This window comes from Calypte anna, chromosome 2 (assembly GCF_003957555.1).
Source record: "Calypte anna isolate BGI_N300 chromosome 2, bCalAnn1_v1.p, whole genome shotgun sequence".
NCBI classification, from domain to species: Eukaryota; Metazoa; Chordata; class Aves; order Apodiformes; family Trochilidae; genus Calypte; species Calypte anna.
Window position 1 is genome coordinate 66132787 of NC_044245.1, and position 21840 is coordinate 66154626.

The 21840-nt window shown below is 41.2% G+C and overlaps 1 protein-coding gene across 1 annotated transcript; it reads right to left on the reverse strand.

The window, feature by feature from the left end:
- Positions 1–3889: 3889 nt before the first annotated feature.
- On the reverse strand, positions 3890–21061 carry RIOK1 (RIO kinase 1). Its single transcript, XM_008492576.2, has 17 exons — positions 20901–21061; positions 19245–19452; positions 17894–17984; positions 17031–17100; positions 16376–16418; positions 15630–15722; positions 14497–14609; positions 14309–14389; positions 13666–13752; positions 13007–13144; positions 12317–12420; positions 10562–10668; positions 9078–9143; positions 7314–7433; positions 6763–6816; positions 5553–5702; positions 3890–4099 (listed from the first exon to the last, which is right to left on the reverse strand). The coding sequence occupies exons 1-17, from the start codon at positions 20969–20971 to the stop codon at positions 3989–3991; spliced, it is 1707 nt and encodes a 568-aa protein (XP_008490798.2). The 5' UTR covers positions 20972–21061; the 3' UTR covers positions 3890–3988.
- Between the last annotated feature and the right edge of the window lie 779 nt (positions 21062–21840).

Below are 21840 nucleotides of genomic sequence, written 5' to 3' on the forward strand. Positions count from 1 at the left end.
CATGGAAATGAAAACCCTCTAAGGAGGCATATCCTTGCATGCAAAACTGGTTTTACTGGCTTCATCACAGGGAAACCAAATCCACAAGACTCCACCTTCCAATGCTTCTCTTGCTGCATATAATAAAATCTATAGCGTGGGAGATGGAACAAATTAATACCAGAGACAAAACCTGATGCCAACTGCTCAGAGTGCAAACCAGGCACATTAGCATTGGTGGACTTTGGGGGGATGGAAGAGGGTGAACCCCTCCAAAGATTGCAACACCTCACTGATCAACTCTTTTGGAACTTAGCATGTCTTAGCTAGGAGTATCTCCCTCCCAGTCCTCTTCCCTCTACCTCTCCGACTCAGACCCAAGTGAATGAATGGGAAGATAAGACTACTTGGGAATGCCCTGGAGGCCAAAATTAATTGCTTTTTTTTACATTTTTATCTTTGACAGCAGAGCTGTAAGTATTTCCACACTACATACTTAAGCTTTCAAATGTCACTGAATCTTTTGGCCGCAAATTCCCTGAAGTACACTTATCCAAGCATCTGACCTGTGCGCGAGGACTTGATGTCTTTCATATGCTCAGGTTCTTCTAAAACCAAAAAAACAACAAAAAAACCAAACAAAAATCAGTATTAATAGTAAAAATGGCCAGCACCTTGGATTAGGCAGCTAATTTTTAGGCTATGCTTACCTACACTGCTACAAGGACCACAGCCGCAGTCACCTGCAGACCACCAAGAGCAGGCCCTGTGTAACACGCTTTCACCTGTTTTAAGCCAATCCTCCACTAACCTAAGCTAAATCCCCTTCCACCATTTGCAGAGTTCAATGAAGAGCACTCCTGCATTCACTTTGTATGTTGTCTTCATTATTTCTTAAATCTCTCATTTCTGTGCTTTACTTTCTCCTCTCCAACTGGAGGAGCCTCACCCAGTTTTTTCAATCTCTCCTCACAAGGCAGCTACTCCATCCCTTTGGTTATGCTCTTCCCTGTGCCAAATCTATGATGCTGGGACTGGAGCTGCAGGCAGCATGTTAACTTTTAAGATGTAGTCAAACACGTTTTGTCTTCAGCTTGAAACCTTTATGCTCCTCAAATTAAAATATACATCATTTTCCAATAGAAAATTTTACCTATAGGGGCTTTTTTCACAACTGGTATGTCAGATGTTCAGTGGTTCTATTTTAGCCAGAAAGGAGTATCAAAACAGTTAACTGCTTTTGCAGCTGTAAAAATTCATAGTGATTGCCTGACAGAATTAGACTCCAAAGAAGACAAATAAAACATCTGTGCTTTTGAAAAATATGTCAAACAATATAAAAAGCCTTGCTTGCAGAAACATTCCCAAAGCCACGGTGACAAAGCAATTTATGCCCTGACCTCAGAACAGATGTTCAAAAGGGAGAAAAACACCAGTAATAATCTGTGTGACACTGGAACACTCAGTGAGCAGTGAAGCAGTAAAGGAACAGGTTTGCAGTCAACAGACTGGAATTCTCAAGTCTTAGGAGCAGGCATCACACACCCACAATTCAGCCTCACCACAGCAGTAGCCTCTCAGTAGCCATCTCCAGCAGCCACAGCCCACCAGTTACACTGGAGTCCACCTCTCCAGGGTCTGTTTGCTTGTGCGGTGTCATCAGATGAGCTCCACTTGCAAAAGCCCACAAGAGACCCCAGCATTCTACCAATAAGTGCAGTCACGGGGAGAGGAGGGAGCAGGGGAAGACTTTACAATGAGTTGTTTGTGCCTCAGTTCTTCTGTGGTGCACAGCCTGAAAAGAGAAAGCTATGTGGGCTGGGACATTTCCTCTTCCCTCAAGCACTGATAATAGCAGCCTCCTCTCTCTGAAGTGTCTCTTCAGGCAAAGGAGGCAAACATCCCCCTGTGGGACACCCACTCTGGCTTTGGGGCTTCCAGGCTCTTTGCCAGGAACTGCCATCTCTCCTTGTCTTCAAAGCACACAGCTCCAACAAAAAGAAGGTTGGTTCTTGTGTTTGATAACCCTCCACTCACACTGATCATCAATGGACCAGTTTCCTGGTGGAGTCACCACTGCTGAGGTGCACAAAGTTAAAGCACACACAGAGCTTTTTTGAGATTCACTTTTTCAAGATGCACTTATTCACTTACACTTAAGCCCACTTCACCAAAAATGCTGAGCTCTGGCCAATGCACAACCTGCTGCTGGAGGACAGACAGTAAGTGCTTGGACACAATCCCCCCCATCCCATCCAACCCCTATTTCCTACACACACTTCCTGAACCACAATTGCTGTGACAGATACAGACACCACAGCCTTGTCAGCCAGCAGGAAGAATCCCTGATACAAGGGGATTTTAAGGGCAAAGTGCATAAAGCAGCTTGTTACCATTTCAGGCAGCTTCAGCACTGCACCTATGAACACAACCATTCACATTCAGGGCAGCCATCACCAAGGTGACCTCTACCTGATTGTGTCACTACACAAACTTTCACAATGGCAAGGAAAAAGCAGAAATTAATGCATTCATACTTCTAGCAGCACCTCAGCCCCTGGCATTAAGACAAATATCCCTTACTGCTGGATATAGGTCTTGCACCTCCTCCTTCCTTCACTACCAAGTTATAGGTTGCCCCCTTTCTTTCACCTGATGTACTGCTGTTTCCCGAATAGCAGGTATTTCACCTTATTCTCCCAACAACCATCCCCACTTGCTAAGAAAATACCAGTCTTGCTTTCCCCCATATACCCACATTACTGTCTACACTTACATGCATACTGTACACCAGAGTGCTGCCAGTCCCTGTATGGATAGGAAGAAAGAGAGGGAGAGAAAGAGATGTGGAAGCACTGACTAGTCCTCTCTTACCAGATTTCTAGTCAAAGGTGCCAAAAATGTTGAAGATCAAACTGGGGAGTGCAACCATGGCCAACATCATCTCTCTTTTGCTTGTGGGAGGTGAGGAGCAGGAGCAAAGAGAAGGAAGTTTCACCCTACCCCTGGCCAACCCATCATTGCTGGATAGCCACTGATGGACAGAAGCTGTCCTCTGTCAGCAGAGGATATACGTCCTGTAAGAGTATCCCCAGGGCATCAACTCCAACCCTAACGTGGGAGAACACATCAAGACATTTACTGGAGTCAGAATATTCCTCTGTGCTGGAATAGGGAGCTCTGAAACTGCAGGCAGTGGGAAAGAACAGCTGATGTACTACAGGATGAGAAAAACACTTCTCCCAAGACTTGTCAGACTCAGCGGCCAAAGCAGCTGCCAAGAGAGAAGGTGGCCTTTGCCCCAGCCCAAGTGGGTCACTGGAAAGCAGAGCTCTGCCAGCTTCTCCCTAATAAAGAGCTGGGATACCTTAGCACAAGATGGGCTGGTGATACTGAGACACAAGTCCCTGCCACAGGCTTTTACACAGCCTTGAATTCAAACACATGATTAGTCTTGAGAGCAAATACTCATTTGACCAGCTTACAAAACAGGTGGTTTCCAATACTGTTCAGAACATCAGTGCCCTATGCTGGTATCCAAAGAAAAAAAAAAAAAAAGTTTGATCTGTTTGGGTGCACCTGCCTGATTGATTCAGGACACTGGGCAGTGCAGGCAGATGTTTTCTAGTCACAAAATTCAGCTTTCAGTAAGAAAATAACAAAGATGATGGCAAACAGGAGGAGACACAATGCCTGCACAACGGGTGACTGTCAGCCTGTCAAAGACACGTAGCTCAGTTTGCTTCTATACTATGAAAAAGGTACAGACCTTTGAATTGCCATTCCCACTCCTCTAAGAATCTGGTTGAGCAAACCATGCACACGTGTTAAACTCCTGTCCTGTTGAGAAACCCCTGGCATATACTTTGCTCAAACACCGTATTATTTACAAAAACACCCACAGAGCTAATACTGTATGTATATAAATAAAGGATTTTTAATTTAAAGAAAAAATACGGTGACTAAATAACCCACATGAAACAACCCTTTTCCCAAGCCAAAGCTGACTTTATTTGCCTTTCTTCATTTTTGCAGTCTTTTCTTTCCGTTTCTTCACATGCTTTGGGATTTTGGTTTTTCTCTTCTCTCTTTGGGCTTCTTTAACCATCTTTTTCCTTTCCTATAAAGAACCAAATACTATTAGTTTAAAACCAGGAGAGATTTTGGGTAGGTCAACCATTATATTAAAAAGTTAATATAAAAATTAACACAAAAATTACGTTACCAAGAGGAAGAAATAAAACAGAAAAAAAAAAAAGGAATGGAGACTTGGAAGGAAAAAAGAATTACAGGTTGGCGGTGGAGCTAAGAGCTGCACATACTGGTAATAACAAGGCAAAACTAAAACTACTTAAAGCCTGAGTTTCATGCAAGCTTTGAAGAAAGGGAAAAAGAAGCACCCTCAGCACGTGGTACTCACACCTAAGATTACAACAGGATGCCTGATCTAGGTTTTCTGCAACCCAGAGGGCTGCTGTAGTGAGTGTTTCTCTACGTCATGCAAAGATACCCATTCAGTAACTGCTGGCAACTCAGACTGATCTGATCATTATCAGTATTGGGAAGGAAGGGTGCTACGAATCTGGAGCACACTATTAATTTGTGCCAGAGAGTGAAGAGACTATACTCAAAAAAAAGACAAAGTCAGCTTATTGGGGTGGGAAGTGGAATTTCTGCAAATCAACTGTTCAACCTATAGCTTAATCTCATTTACTCACACAAAAAAAAGCCCAAATGAAAAACTATCCATAAGGCTGAGAAGTGACCAAGACTTCACTGTTTCACATCTGAAAGGCAGCACTTCTACATTGGTATGAAGTGTCTAGTAGGCCACTGCATTTTTATTTGACAGCTATGCAATGTATTATCTCACCTTTTTTAGGACAAAAAGCCTAATGAGCAAAGCCCCAAATTTTGATTCCCTTAAGCCCAGCAAGTTTCGTCTTTCTTTTGCACAGCTAAAAAGCTGCCACAAGGCTCTCACCCATCGGTGATACTGTGCAGAAGATCCTCACCAAAACAGAGCATGTGTTGTGCAATTTTGAAAAAAAACCCACCAACCCTAAACTATAATCCTTTTGCATGACTGCTTTGTATCTCTTGTCCACAGCAAATCTAGCCAGTCTGTGCTAATGCTATTGCAAAAGCCACTGTGGTACAAACATTGTCACCAAGTCTCTCCTACAGATCAAGTGATCTCAGTTCCCTGGGCAAAAAGAGGTTTATCAGGGGACCTTGACCACAAACCTGAAAAGCAAAGCCTGGAAGAGCAGCCACAGGCACAGAAAAGCTGCCCAGGCTTCACCAAATCTGCTTTGCATAAGCCTTAAGTATTCCCTGCAGAGATCTCTCCTAGTTTTGTCTAGGCTACAGTCACATATTCCTCTACATAAAAACACCATTAAAAAAGCATCCACAATGAGATTCACTTTCTCTGCTTACATTCTTCACAACAAGAAAAGTCCATAGCTTGTTTAAGACATGAAGTAGCAGGAACCACTCAGAACTAAGTTTGGATTTTTTCCTGTCACATAGGTACATGAGGAAAAAATAAACGATTCCTGGCTGCTGACCTTTTTGTCCATGCTAACTTCAGGAGGTTTATCTTTTGGATGTACAAATTCTTTACAGTCTGAATCAGAGCCCTCTGAGCTGCCATCATCATCATCATCATCATCATCTGTTTCTGAATCATCTGAATTCTTTTCAAGAAGTGCTGGAACCTGCAAGATGTATCAAGAGAGAATTATATCAAACCAAAACATAGAAGTCATAGAAGCCAACACACACACGCACGTATATATATATAAATATATATATTATAAAAACCAAATTCTGTTGTAAAGAACCCTTGAACAAGCTTGTGCTATCTCCTTTACTACAGCCATCACTGAGTCTTAAGGAAAAGGAATGAACAGCAAGCTAATTCAATTTAAGACTAAGGAATCTAGAATCTACAATACAGAATCACTTGGGCCAGGGCTAACAGCACAGCTGTACCAGGCACTCCCAAACTGATTTCAAAGTTAAACAGTGATTTGCTAATGTATGTGGAAGCCAATTTTTAATTTTACTTGGATCATACCCAAATCTACCCTGGAGGGCACTGTATGTAGGCTTAATTGCAAACACAAGTATCTACACTGGAAAACTCACTTATTCTTAAACAAGCCTGGAGAATGTGCCACAGCCTGTTCTCATCCATATTTATAGTTCCATTTCAAAACAGGGTCTGCACACTGCTAGTAAACACTTGCAAAGGAAGGAGAATCCACATAAGGCTTCCACATTCAATGACACTGCTTCAGATTGAGCTGTACCTAATTTCTTATCCAATGTACTTTAAAGAAGTGTCACTTTCAAGTCCTTCAAATATTTTAAGCCACAGTATCTTATGCCTTATATTATAGGGCTGCTCCTTACACATTACAGCAAAGCTACAATAAACATGTCAAAACTTGTAATTATGCTGCAATTTAAATTGATCACATTTTCTGTAACTGGAAAACACCTTCCCCTCCTTCCCACCCTACTTTAGAGCTCATGGCCACAGCAAAGATTATCATTTCATTCTCAAACAACTCAGCAACAGCCACAGTGCAAGAAAGCAATCCATGTGGTGTGCAGACACTGTCATGCCAGACCCATCCTGGACAGAAATGGTCACTGCAGACAAGAGGCTTCTTTCATAGTGTCAGCTGCAAGACAAGGCAACCTCTGTATTTCTTGTAATTGCTCTTGTGAAAATGGCTAAAATGAAGGATTTAAAAAAGACCCTCTCACCTTCTGAACACCAGACAAATCTTTCTTCAGTCCTGTCACAGTCTGGTAGAGAATCTGCATCCATGGAGAGAGAAAAAAAATTACTTAATCAAAATATGAGTCTTAACTCTTCCTAACCAGAGAAATTATCTCAAAAAAAACCCCAAAAAAACTAAAAAACAAAAACAAAAAAACCCCAAACTAACCAACCAACCAACCAACCAAAAAAAACCCCAAACAAAAAACAAAAAACGCCACCAAAAAACCCCCCCAAAAAAAAGAAAAAAAGAAGAAAAAACCAACAAAAAAACAAAAAACAAAAAAAACCCAAAAAACCAAATCCCAAACAAAAAAACTCCAAAAAACCTCAAAACCAAACCAAGCACCACCCAGGAAAACCCCCACAATGTTAGCATTAGTACTAACCAGACAATTTTGAAATACAACACCAGACCGAGTACCCCAAGCTTTGGTGATAAGGCTTCTGGTTTTTTTTGTTGCTACCAGTTTCCACTAAGAATTCACACACATTCTTTCCCTCTTCTTTTCAGAGCCTCAGCATGTCTACTCACATTATCTTGCTGAACATTCAATGCCATATCCTCTTCTTTCAATTTCATCATTATATCCACATCCCTCTCATAGTTCTTGACTTCAGTCAAAGTCCGGGGTATGTAAGCCTTCTTGAACACCTGAAAGAGTGAAAGGAAACACAGACTTACTAATTTACACATACTTGAATGATTTTCCTCCTTTTTAATTTTGTGTCCTTACGAGAACAGTCATGAGGGATTTCATAGCTCAGAGAAACTGAAAAATGAAGATAAAAATTAGCAGATTTAACATGCAACCTACACTACAAATAGGGATCATGACTAATACAGCTCTTTCCTTAGAATTACTACCACCAGGCCACTTCTTCAATCCTTCTAACTTTCTCTTAACTTACTTGAGTCCTAACGTTTTGTATTCTACAGATTTTCTGTAATGTTTTTGGGATGCTTACAATGCCTTAAAGAAGCAACTCCATTAAAATGCACTGTTGGAACCTAACCTCTTTAGGTAGTAACACCTGCTACAACCTGCAGTCCAACTCAGAAAAGGTTCCTGCAGCAGTATGGTACAGTAAATCTAATTTGCAATAACAACAACAACACACTTAAAATTTGTAGTGCTGCTTTTTGAAACAGTCCTCCAAACTTCAGTCACTACCAGATCAGAGAGAAGTACTTTGCTTCTCTTTCCCATGGTACCTGTTCAATCCCAGTACAAATTCAGTGCATTTTGATCACAACTGCTAGCCCAAATGCTGCACGAATAGCAGAGGTCCCCACCTCCACAGAGATTCCCCTTAATCAGCTCTACTCTTACAAGTCAGCCAGGGTCACGAGAAGTCTAAGAGAAATAAACTTAACTAGATGCAACTAAACCACCTTTCTTACAGGTCAGTATCTTTACACAAGCAAAGAATAATTCATTTACAACAGATGGGCTTGCATCAAAATACTAGCAACTGATTATATAGTCCAGAAGTTGTATGCTGAGGTTATCACAGGAAACAACAGCAGTAACAACAAAGTCTTTCCTTGACCCAGACTGACACAGAAGCAGTTAGTAAAACCTGCAGAGGTCCAAGAGAAAAAGAAAAGCCTTTGATAAATCAAGTACTATTGACTCCAAAGATAAACACTATATGAACCATTACAAATACATTTTCACTGATATAAATTCAGCTCAGCACAGCTGTGTTTCCTTTTGGTTGGCTTTTTTTTTTTACCTCTTCTGGAAGAGAGAGATAAGACTAAGTTAGAAACTGTTTTATCTTTACATCAAGCCTTTCCAGAATGTTAGGGGTTTTCAGTAATGAACTTGAATTGGCTTAATGTAAAAACAAGAGAGAGAAACAGCACATGGAAGAACTGAATTAAGACTGTGAAAAGAGCTACAGCCCAGTCAGCTCAATGCACATATCCAAATATCAAGTGTATTCTCCTGCTGCAGTGTCACTGGTCCAAAGACACAGGCATAATCAGATCTTTCTACTAAGTTTTTTTGTTAACTGAATCTGAACTGGAAGACATATAAAGAGACCTAGCTACAAACAAATATATTATTTTAGGAAATTGAGTCTTTTACTTCTATCACCTTACCACTGTCAGCTTTTACATGTGGCATCCCTTAATACTTCACATCTCTACTAGTTCAAGACACCTTAGCATCACAAACAAAATTTTGCTCATCAACTATGCATTTTGCCAAGTAAAACACTTTTTCCTTTTTTTAGAAGAGGCAAGGTTAATATTAATTTCACTGTAGGAACAAAAATCCTCACTTACCTCTTCATCCACTTTATCTTGACTGGATCTTTCCTCCTCTGTTCTTTTTGATGCTATTTCCATTGCCTAACGAAATATAAACCCATACAAAGTTATCACTCTTCAGAATCACATCACTTAAACTAATCATTCCTATCTGCTACTGTACTCCACAGTCACTCGCTCCAGCTTTCCCTATGGCAATGTCTTGAGTGACACCTCATGGTAACCAGTATTTCTGTGAAGGACACTTAAAACTGTAGATCTGCTCTATAAACTGTGGGAAAACATGATTGCTGCTCCTTCCAAATTATGGCAGGCTCAGCATGACTACAGGTCATAAAAGTGCAAGGAGAATACAGTCAGCATTGCTGAGTCCTGGAACTTGGCTCTTCTTACACACATTGAGCAAGCCAGAGGAGCACAAGCAAGGCCAGCCACATTGCACAGCTCTGTCTTGTTCAACCTCCAATATGACAAAGTACACAGCATATGGAAATCCCCATGCAGTACTGGTATCTGGACCACACTCAAGTCTCTACCCTGTAGTCCTAAACAGAAATGACATATCAGTTCTCCACTACGAGCACAACACATCCCCCATTTCTCTTGTACTAACTTAAAAAGCCTTCATGTTGTGCCAGATGCTATATTTGGCCAGCAATACCATGTATCTTGAAGCAATATCAAGCACAGGCCCTATGAGGAGAGGCTGAGGGAGCTGGGGCTGTTCAGCCTGGAGAAGAGAAGGCTTAGGGGAGACCTCATCACTCTCTACAACTCCCTGAAAGGAGGGTGTAGCCAGGGGGGGGGGTTGGTCTCTTTTCCCAGGCAACTCTCAGCAAGACAAGAGGGCATGGTCTCAAGTTGTGCCGGGGGAGGTTTAGGTTGGATATTAGAAAGAATTTTTTTACCAAGAGAGTGATCAGGCATTGGAATGGGCTGCCCAGGGAAGCAGTGGATTCTCCGTCCCTGGAGATATTTAAAAAGAGACTGGATGTGGCACTCAGAGCCATGGTCTGGTAACTGCAGCGGTAGTGGATCAAGGGTTGGACTTGATGATCTCTGAGGTCCCCCAATTCTATGATTCTATGAACATTGCCCTGAGTCCTTCTCTCCCTCCCTTAGCTCACCCTGCTCAAACCTGCATTCCTAACCTCATTGTCTGTGTAAGTTTGGTTATATTTCTGCAGAGCTTCTCCTTGCTAAAAAGAAAGACCTAATTTAAAGCATCCTGTGTTTAGTAGCATCTGAAACAGACATTTGAGTTTTCATGATTAGACTTTCTGAAGAAAATACAAAATTAAAGTCTTGTCATCCTATAATGGTATAAATGATAAAGACCTGTTTACATTTTTTTAAGGGCTTGCATAACAAGATAAGGTTCCAGGTTCCTTCAATTGTAAGTTGTAGAGTAAATGAGATGAATGAGCTTGAGTTAGATCTGATAATACTGTTCAAATCTTCCTACATAAGCAACAAGTAGGAACCTTGTTCCTACTTACCTTAGACAGATAGTCATCAATGTTCTCACTTGTGATAGAAGGATCAGTAATAAATTCAAACAGCTCCCTCACAGTCATCACTGCAACATTGTGCTTCTGGAAAAAGTCTATCAGGAAGCAAGGGCAGAGACAAAAAACTAAGTCATTAAGTATAACATATGCAACGTGTGATGTAAAAGTAACAGTTCAATCCAGCCAGTGGCCCTAATGACTTGGGAAGGTCTCAGCAGCAGTACTGTCTCATACTGGGTTTAGGAATCGGATTACTAGGCCACCTGAAATAAAACTATTTGTCTTCCAGATGCAACAAATCCTGGAAGAAGAATAAAACTGGATAAATATAAAAGCCAAATCAATTTCAGCAGAAGCCAGGCTTAAGAGAGTAGAGTCTCAAAGACAGGTCTAGTATATGCAATGGCTAAGATCAAAAATGTATTTCAAAGAATAAGGAACACAGACCTCAAACTTTTGCCAAAGAGAAACTGAACTATCCACTGAAACACAGTACAGCCCAATAATGATCCACCTAAAAGGGAAGACACATTTATATACTAGAATTTCCTCAATACTACACTCAGAGTCAGTTTCTTGAATCAGGTATTACCAAATGCAGAGGCTGCATTTCTGTACTGAAAAACAGCAGTGAAAGACACTGAACACTTCTTAATAATTGTTTTCTACTGAACTACTGAAATTAACCACAGGAAGAAAAAAAACAAAAATTAAGTTTGGAGGCAGCTCTCTGTGCCCATGGAACCCCTGGTCTTTACAATGATCACAGCAAGGGCAGAGCATAAAGAAAGGTGTTTCTTGGAGGACTACACAGAGAAAGCTGCAACAGAAAACAAACAAAAAAAACCACACCAGAAACACTGGAACTCACCAAGACTCTAGTATATCTACACAGAGCAAACCAGACATGAAAAAAGAGCAAGGGTACAAGTATCTGAGTCAGAAAGGAGTTATTAGAAATTCATGTACAGAAAAGGAGGAAAAGTCAACTAGCATGCTGGGTAAATAAACACATAGCATGAAAATGCACACAGCTCTTTTTCCAGAGACTTTCAAGAGTCTCTGTAAAATTAGAAAAGTCAATCTGAAAAGAAAGGGTGGAGAAAAGCAGCTTGCAGTGGCATAATTCCTATACCCAGAGAAAAACAACCTACCAGGAAGTGTATCTGTTATATAACATACATACTCACACATGAAGACCAAATTTTCAAGAGAAAAAATACTATGAAGGAATTTTTTTCATCAAAATACTATGACAAGTGGTAACATCTTTAATAAATCACATGCCTTGATCTTTTCAGATGACCTGGACAAGTGCAGGCAACTTCATAATTTCTTGCCAACTGAGGAATTCCAGATGTGGATTCCACTCACAGATGGAAACACAACAACATGCCTATGCAGCCCTTTAAGGGAAGGTAAGACTGGGGTGGGGTACCACTGCAGATTGGGATTGTTCTCCAAGCAGTCTGAGACTGATCTCTGTTCTATCCTAAAACTGAGACTTGCCCAGGTTACTCATTTTGGCCCGATGATTTCCAGCAAAATAGGCTACTCTTCTGAACTCGGCCCAGTACACTGCTCCCTAAGAAAGCCCAGAGAACCTAGAAGAGGGAGAATTTCAAACTAAGTTTGACAGCTTCTACAGTCAGTTATACCAGAAAAAACATAGGTGACCACAGTTCACCTTCTTAAATAAAGCAGCTATCAGAACAAAAAAAGCTGGAAGTGCAGCTTGCTCACCATTAACGTTGGCACAATCTTTCCGCAGGAACTCCAGCGCGTGGGGGTGGTCATGCTCCACAGCCTGAGACACATCAATAATGTAAACTTCCCCACTGTGGTACCTGCAAACAATCAAGAGAGATGCATTAACTCTTCCACTGTTATATGGGAGATAACTAAGGGGCAGGGAGCACACTGCTTCACACTTAAGAACCAGCAAACCATCTCAACATATTTTTCTACATGCACCTCGCATAGGAAGGCCAGAGTAGTTTTATGGGGTCAATCCTTTCTCTCCCCTGTGTGAGCTGTATTATTGAACTTTACAGAAATAGTCTTCTTGTGAACACAAAAGGCAGCACTACAGGTGGGGGGAGACAAAGGAAAAAAAATACGCCAATTTTTTCTCTATTTTTTTTGTTTGGGGGGGGGGTTTTGTAGGGTGTGGGTTTTTTTTCCCCACTGTTTGTTTTGGGAGTGAGGGATTGGTTGTGCTTTTGTGTGGGTTTTTTTGTTGTTGGTGGTGGTTTTTAAACAGGGAAAGTTCAGACTTGGCTTAAAAGCTACATAACTAGGTACAGAAGTTACAAAACCCGGTCACAAAAGAGGACCCCACCCTCCCTTACAGGTAGATTAGTACTCTCACACAGAAGTTGCCACAGCATACATTTTAGATGTCACAATTCAGAACGAAGTTTAAAAACATACAGCATATTAAATTCACTGAGATCTGCATGAACAAGTCTGGCATCTTGATACATTCTTCTCATGTACTGGATGATCTGCAGGTACAACTCCCGGACTTTGGAGTCAGATAACTGAGCGTTCTTCAGCAGAGGAGCAGGTCTTGAAACGACAACACGAATAACAAGGTGAATACTTTTTCCTACTTCAAACCAGCTGCAAATACTTTAACTGCTGTATCTGATCTTTCTGCTCTTTGAGAGAGTTAAGCAAGTCAGAATGAGCTGCTAAGTGCAGGGAGCAAAGCTCAGTATATGCTTACCAAAGACAAGGGAACTTGGTTTCCAATTTGCACTAATTTGGACAACACTAAATGTTTGTACTACAAAACGATGAATTATCTTCATGTATGATTAGCAAGAATTTCCAGCCTTACTCTCTAGTTAAGCACCCTTATAGACTGATTTTGAACACAAATGAGGCTTCAGAATCATGCAGATTATCTGCAGAAGCTGGTAAGCATCTGGATATTCTACAGATCACATGCAATGTAAGAGTAACATATTAATTTTACTGGTATAAAGTAATACTAGGTAAATCCAGAGGACTGGTTGACTTGTGTTAATAAGATGTTGTGGAAAGCTATTAATTAACAAAAAAATTTGTTTTCTAAGGACACTTACCTATCACCTTTACCAATAAAGCCCATGACAAGAACATGACTTCTTAGCATAAGTGGCTCTGGGCAAGGTATCTGGGCTGTATTCAACCTGTAACACAGGAACATAGCCACAGAAAAATAAAACCAAACTACTACTTGCATTGTACTAGTGCCTATAGGAGCTATGCTGCTTTAAAGATAATACATACACAATAAGAATTCCTGTACTCAGAAAACTCTCTAGTGAAGAACAACTAGAAAGTTAATACAAAAAGATGCAACCATTCTGGGTCTAACTGTTCTCTAAGCGTTCCTATTTTTGGACATAAAAATCTTCACACGGTTCAGGTTAATCCTACAATAACCTTTATCACACAGTGTACTGTTACTCAGCAGAGGCTATTTCTAACTTTTCCTCACTTTTCAGTCACATCAGACAGAGCATTCAGATATTGAAGAGGTTAGAGAGCAGCAAGACAAAAGAACATCTTTATTCTTCCTTCCCCTTTCTTTCCTCTCCCACAAGAAAGCTTAAGACACTTTCCTAAATACTCCAGAGACCCTAAAAGGTGGTGATAACTACATTGTAGCCGTAGGAGATTGCCTCCTACAAATTTCAAGTTTCAGTTACCTTTGCATGCTGAAATAAAAAATGGAAGAATCACCTTATTAAATTCCTCATTTCTTTTTCAGCCCATGTCTTCACCATTTTTCTTGGGTTGCCTTTACAGTATCCATGACGAAATCTTCATTTAAAGAAATAAAACATAACAGGGACTCTTAGCCAATCAATCCAGTATTAGCATCAGTGATTTTACAACCTGTCAAATGCTTCTTCTGCAGTCAAACTCACCTGAATTCCCCACTCACATACTTATCCCGATCTTTAAACATCAGAATAGAGGTTTTGTAAATCTTTATTGCTCTGTTCTCTCCATTTGCAGTGCTGGCATGATACACATTGGCCTATCAGATTATGAAGGGAAGAAACAATAATTAAAAAAACCCCACTCTTTAAACCAACATAACTTTCTCTCTTCTTCTAACAACCAGAAAAGATCTAATCTCATTCCAGCGCCCACATGGCACCCACCTGAGTGAAACTGCATACAAAGGCAATTTCTTTTTCTACCAGAGGCACCTTACAGGAAGTCCCCAAGACTGAGAAGGGGTTTGATAATGCATATAGGACAAAACCAACAACGCACAAGAAAACTCCACCTCATCCACATTTTGGAGACAGAAACATGCCTTTGTGTGAAGGGTTAATTTGAGTTTGTGCACTACTTAGGCTCTAAAGCATTGCCCAAGTATCTCACAGTGACACCTCTACACAGGACAGAGTATGCCTTTAGTGAATGTTAAATTGGCATTTTCCAAGGACTTAGAAGAAAATAAGCTCAGCACAGAGAATAGACATTCTAAAACTGATTTATTAACTTACTTGGAAATTTGTGCAATTTTACTTGATAATAACAGCATACAAACACACCAGTTTTGTAAAAGCAATGAGGGTTTAAACAGAGTTTTGTTACACCATCTAGATGCTACAGTGTCTGCTGACATGTGGAGTTGGTCTGATCTACATGCAAGAATCTGCCATGAAGAAAGAATTACCTGGGTTCGTATGGTTTTCAGGCAATGTTTAGTATTGTGTGTACACATACACTTCCCAAAAGTTTCACCCATAAGACACAGTTAACAAGATACACAGATTTAAAAGAATATTTATATTAAATAATCTGAGAAATCTTTCATACTTGAGGAAACTTGTTTCTTGTAACATCAGATTACCTAAAGATAACATCTTGCCAATCAAGTAATACACATACACAAAAAAAGCCAAAACAAAAAATCCCAGCCACCAACAAAAAAACCCCACAGTATTACAAAAAACAAGTATTTCAATTAATTTTTTGAGCACCAGAAGCCTACAGCTAGCTTGCCTAGAAGAAAGACTAACATGTCACTTGTAATAAGACTTACTTCCTTCCCTGTGCTGATGCAGCCATTGATTTCAGATATGACACCTCTATTCAGCATCTTGAACAGGATCATTCGGGTCCTTGGATCCAACACCTCAAATTCAACACAGAAGAGTCAGCATAACTGTTCTCTCTGAAGAGGACAAAACCTAAATGCAGCCTATCCTTAGTATTGTATTGAAGGATCCACATCAGACTATTCTTTAGGATCAAATTACAATCCACACAGCAGGCACCTAGAATTTTGCCATGATTTTGAAATGAAACTTCACCTTTCCTTTCAGCATGATTTTTTAATTGAATTATTTCCTGCCCACAATTGCATTACATGTGTTAAAATTAGGTTTCTCTTAAGGTACAGCTACTGTAACTGAAAAAGAGCAGCTATGTGTTCTTGGGCCAGTAATAGTTCAACCTTGCCAAAGAAGAAAATAAAAGAAGCAAACCCATCATTTTTTCTTGTTTTTTTGAAAATTAATAAAAGCTTACAGTGGAATTCTGCATTGCATATACAAACAAATTGCAATGCTAAGCACAAAAATGAGCTCTAAAATATTTATGGAAACAAATACAACCTTCATACAAGAAAGCAAGGTAAAGAAACAACAGATCTCTTCAGGATAGCAAGGGAAACAGAATTCCATGGCAAAACAATGTTCCTACAGCATCCATTTTTTATCACTGATTGCAAAATTCCACATTATTTGCTCCAGCCAAAAAGAGAACTTTGATGCATTAAGAACTTACCTGTTCTACTGTTGCTCTGTCTGACTTATCTTTGACTCGGTACCTAGCAGAAGTGAAAATAAAATGATACATCCCCAGACATGGACTCAGTACTTTGACAAAGTAAAACGTGACATTCTATAAAAAAACAAAAAAAAATCCACTTCACTTTCACAGACATCATCTTGCCTCCACTGAATTACACTCACTCAGGAGAAAATTAAATCTGTCTTTAACAATTTAGGACTATAAGATGCAGGCTTAAAAAAAAAGAAATTAAAAAGGTACCTCTCCTCACCAAATCATCAAGTGGAACCTTCAAACGGCTTACAGTATTTTTTCTAGCCCAAAATGCTTAAAGACCTCTGTTTAGGAAAAGGGTATCAGAGATACAACAATCTTTTGCTAGAAGAATGATACCCAACGCTTCTGTCTCAAACACCAATGCAATCAGAAGTGCTACCAGAAGCAGCAACAGAAGCAAGAACACTTTGAAATGATTTAAGCAAATTATATGGAAACAAAAAAAGTTTAAAACCAGAAAGCAAAGTGCATGCTTATTCTTTACAAATTTTAATTTTTTTTTTTAATGTATTGAGGATCACACTATGTAATAAGAACTATTCTTCTCAGTACACATTATTTAAATGAAAACAGAACCAGGAGTAATACTCACATGTCTGCCTCCTTCTGTCTAGACTTTTCTGTGACTCGGTTTATAACAGAGTCATCAAAATTCAGCTTATCTGAAACACACGTAAGAAGAAATGAAGAGAAATAAAATCAAAGAAGTTTCCTATTCTCAGAATTGCCCCTGCAATTCTGCTGTCAGCCAAGATGCCACTACACAATATTCAGACACAGGCAGAGCCCTTTTTAACAAGCCCAGAAGCTCAGCTGTACAGTGAACTACTGAGGCTGCAAAAGACCTCTAAGATCATCAAGTCCTACCTATGACCTAACACTACCACATCAGCCAGACCATTGCACTAAGTGCCACATCCAGCCTCTTCTTAAACACCTCCAGGGATGGTGACTCCAGCACTTCCCTGGGCAGTCCATTCCAATGCCTGATCACCTTTTCCATGAGGAAGTGCTTCCTGACAGCCAACCTAAACCTCCCCTAGCATAGCTTCAGGCCATGCCCTCTCGTCCTGTCACTAGTTACCTGTGAGAAGAGTCTGACCCCCACCCTGACTACAACCTCCCTTCAGGTAGCTGTAGGGAATTATAAGGTCCCCCCTGAGCCTTCTCTTCTCCAGGCTAAACAACCCCACCTCCCTCAGCCTCTCCTCATAAGACTTTTCCCCTAGTCCCCTCACCAGCCTTAACCTTTTGGTTCTGAAGACTGAGAGAAAGGGGTATGACAACTGGTTAATGGAGACTAAAGGCAACTTCAGGTATAAAAAAACATTTATTAATCTGTCTGGCAATAGTCAACTGCTACCCCAGTGAGTTCTAGCTCCAAGTAGTAGTAGTCTAAGTACATCACAGAGTGATACCTGTTTTCATAAAAGAAGACAATGAAGTTATACTCACCTAAATTAATCTTATGTTCAAACTTCCTTAAAGCCTTGTCTGTAGGGGTAGACATTTTTGCTGAATAGCAATTAGGGGTCTGTCTATTTGCCTGAAACAAAAGAATTCATTAATAAGTTGCCTTCTCTTTGAAATAGAGACAATATAATTGGAAAAGTCTATCCAAATGCCTATACCTAAAGCTATAAATGGAAAACCAGAAAGGATGAGGAAATGGATACGAGTTAGTATCAGATCTTGCTTAATTCAAGAAAAGTTAATACAGGTGACATATCAGTTAAAATTTCAAAAAGTGCCCTAACTAAGGGTTATTTTTAGTCTAAGAATTGAGATGCTAGCCTCTCGTATTAACAATTTTTCTATCTGTAGAAGGAAGTAAAATAGCAAACAAAGAGAAAAATGAGAGAAAAATCTGAAAGGTAATGAACAGAGAAAATGTTTCCAAGATGCTATCTTTTCTTACAGGTTGTCTTCTCCATATGTAACTAATATTTGAGCACAACTTCACCAACACTGGACAGCATAAACCTCTAACTAAAGGCAACAAAAAAATAATTCAGAACAAGTGCTGCAAGTCAGACATCATATGCTATGATAAGCTCCACTTTAATTTATCTCAGTCATTCTGTTATAAGAACATAGAGCCTGTTATCAGAATAAGAAAAAATAGGTTTTGAACCTCCAGTGCCCAAGCTGTGGGAAGAGGGGTGCTGGTTCTCACATCAGATGCACTTTTCAGTCTCCACAACAGCAGAATTTCTATGCTAGCAGCACACACTCTAAATTAATCCACTTCTAGCACATTCCTTCAACCTCCTACGCCTTCTTTTGCCTCCTTCACTACTAGTCCAAAATAAACTGTTTGACCCCTGGTGCAACAAGTAGGTGCAGTTTCAAAATTAAATAGAAGGGATGGGAAGATGCTCAAAACCACACTGAACAAGTACCAAAAATTAACAGCCATCAGTAGAGACCAGGGCAGGCAAAAAAAACTGAGCAAGGTAAGGAATGGAAGGAGAACTGAAGTGACAAAGAGAATCCAGCAATAGGGTCTGAAACAAGGACATCAAGCAGAGGTCTGGATACAATGTACATACATAGGTAGCATGGCAAGAGGAAGAGACCGGAATGCTCTCAGAGAAAATTTCCATTTGCATTTATGTTCAACATAATACTATCAATGAACAAGGGTTCCAGGCTAGCCACATTTCATACAATTATAGAAAGGTTTGGATTGGAAGGGACCTTAAAGATCATCTAGTTCAAATCCCTTTGTCATGGGCAGAGACACCTTCCACTAGAGCTCCATCCAACCTGGCCCCTGATGCTCACAAAACAGCCTTCACCATACCTGTGGATTGCATCCACCAGCAGCATTGTGGCGCCTCGTAAGCCTTCCCACCTCGTCATCCCAGTCCCAGTCTTCATCCTCCTCTTCATCATCATCGTTATCATCATCACCATCTCCTTCTTCAATATTAAATTCTTTGCACATGCATGACTTGCAGTTCTCTGTGACCTCACCATCCTTAGCTGTTCCTGTGTCTTCTGTAAATTCACTGCAAACAAATACAGATTTTTATACAGCTACAAGTGATTTGTTAGAGTCATCAAAAAACTCAACACATTTATCCCAATTAATGATTTCACAAGGTTAGCTCTCCATGGGATGTTTCTCATTTCACCTGTGTTTAAGCAAACATATATGAGGATATCACTTGCTTTAAAGGATGGCCTACACTTAAATTATCTTCTTTACCACCTCAGTGTTGCCTTCTAACTTTTTCTGCAGTTACACCTATTTGGATTTCCCTGACGACAATGAGATGAACACATCAGATCAGGTCAGCTGGCTCCTTCACCAGATATTAAGCACTCTGCTTGCTGCCACAGCAGATTTTTCACCTGACAAGGTATCAAGCAAAAATCTCACTGGGGGCAGACAGCCAACCCGCTGGGAGCTCAGGACACCAGTTCAACCCACATGAGAAAAAGTTAGACCTAAAAAAGAACTTGTGGGAGAAATTAATCCTTTTGACTTAGTCGTGTCTTGATGTCCATCACATTCTTCCGCCAGAAAAAGTGCGTCCCAAAGCAGATTGTCCACAGGCATCTCGACATTTATTTAATTAAATGGTAAATTGGAAAGAAAATGTCTTTAACACATAACACAAAACTGTTCATAGAATGATCTGGGTTGAACGGGATCTTAAAGATCATCTAGTTCCAACTTCCCTGTAATGAGTCAGGACAACTCCCCCTAGACCAGGTTGTGCTCAAAGCTCCACCCAATATGGCCTTCAACACTTCCAGAGAGGAGGCATCCACAGCTTCTCCAGGCAACCTGTGCCAATGTCTCATCCTGTTCCAGAGTCCTATTCACTCACCACGAAATATAAAAAGCTCTAGACTTCCAGAGCAACAGAAAATGCGTTTTTATTCCAAAATTAACCAAAGCAAGCTAAACCAAAGATGTTTCTGCCCATGCAAAGGGGGTGGAACTGATAGATACCTGACAGATAATCTATCAGGTCTTGTCAAACCCAAACAAATCTATGATTTCATGATTTGCTCTCGCTGTTCTCTTACACGGATTCACACGTTCAGTTACAACCAAGTAACACCGAGGTGAAACCGCTTCGATCACCCCTAACCCGGGGGCGAGCCTGCCCATTTTAGTGATGAAGCAGAAATCACGAGTAACAGAACAGCTGGGAGAGGGCACACAGCCTCCCCTCACGCCTTCTCCACCCCGCGAGGTACGTGGGGGTCACTCCCCTCCCCGTTTATTACGCTCAGGGACAGACGCACCCGAAACACCCCCCGCACCGGCGGCTACGGAGCGGTCTGCGGGAGCCGCATGGGAGCCGCGGCCGAACCACCCCCCCACACACACACACACACCCCCCAAAGGCCCGCCCGGCCTCGCCTCACGCCAGCACAGAGTCCCCCAGCCCTCACAGCCCGCCCCGGGCCCCTCGCCACCGCTTCCTCCTCCTCCTCGTACCCGTCGGAACACTCAGCATCGTCAAACTGCCCGGGCACCACCTGGCTCATCACCACAGCCCGGTAATCCATGGCGGCGCCGGTAGCGGTGGCGGTTACACCATGCGCCGGGCTGCCCCTACGGCGGCCGGAAAGGGCCGAAAACCATCGAGAGCGGCCGTCTCGCGAAGGTGGGTGCCACCCGCCTCCTCTCTCAGGTTCCGGAGCGGGGATTGGATGCGGGTGTGTGACGTCATACAACAGCCAGCTGCCGGGGGGAGAAAATGGCGGCGGGGGGGGAGTGGGGCCGGGAGGGGACTCGGGCCGGGGGGGTGTAGGGAATAAGCCCGTAACCGGGATCGTCCTTGCCGGAGCCCGCCGGGCTCTGTGGGGGTAGATCCGGCAGCCGGAGTTTTGCTGTAACCTGTAACAGAACTTTCTAGTTCTATCTAATATAATAATAATAATAATTTTGATAATATAATTTTGATAATTTTGAAACACGAAATTGCTGTCCTTATTAAAACAAAGCGCCGACTGAAGCCAAAGGAATTGCCGCGTTTTTTATGCCTTGCAAAAAGCGTCTTAGGTGGCTGCTAACACAGAACGATGTGCTAATCTGTTTATATACCAGTATAATGTAGGGTTAAGAAAATTAAGTGCTGGGGTTTTGCTACCTGGTACTCAACAGTAACATTTTAAAGTGCTGGTTTCCTTGTAGATGTTTTTCCAAGTGGCTGTCGGTGGCTATCAAAAATATACCATTGTGCAGAAAACAGGGATGCTTGTACTGAGAAGCTTTTAAAAAAGAATGAATGGAACAGACATCATTTACAACCACAACACTCCTGGAAAGTCAACTCCGTGGGAGTCTCTTGAGTGTGGAAAGCAACGAGACAGTTCCTGACATCTCCAAAGCTACAGCTTTACTTCAGGCTGTCTTCAAGTTCTGCCACTAGAGC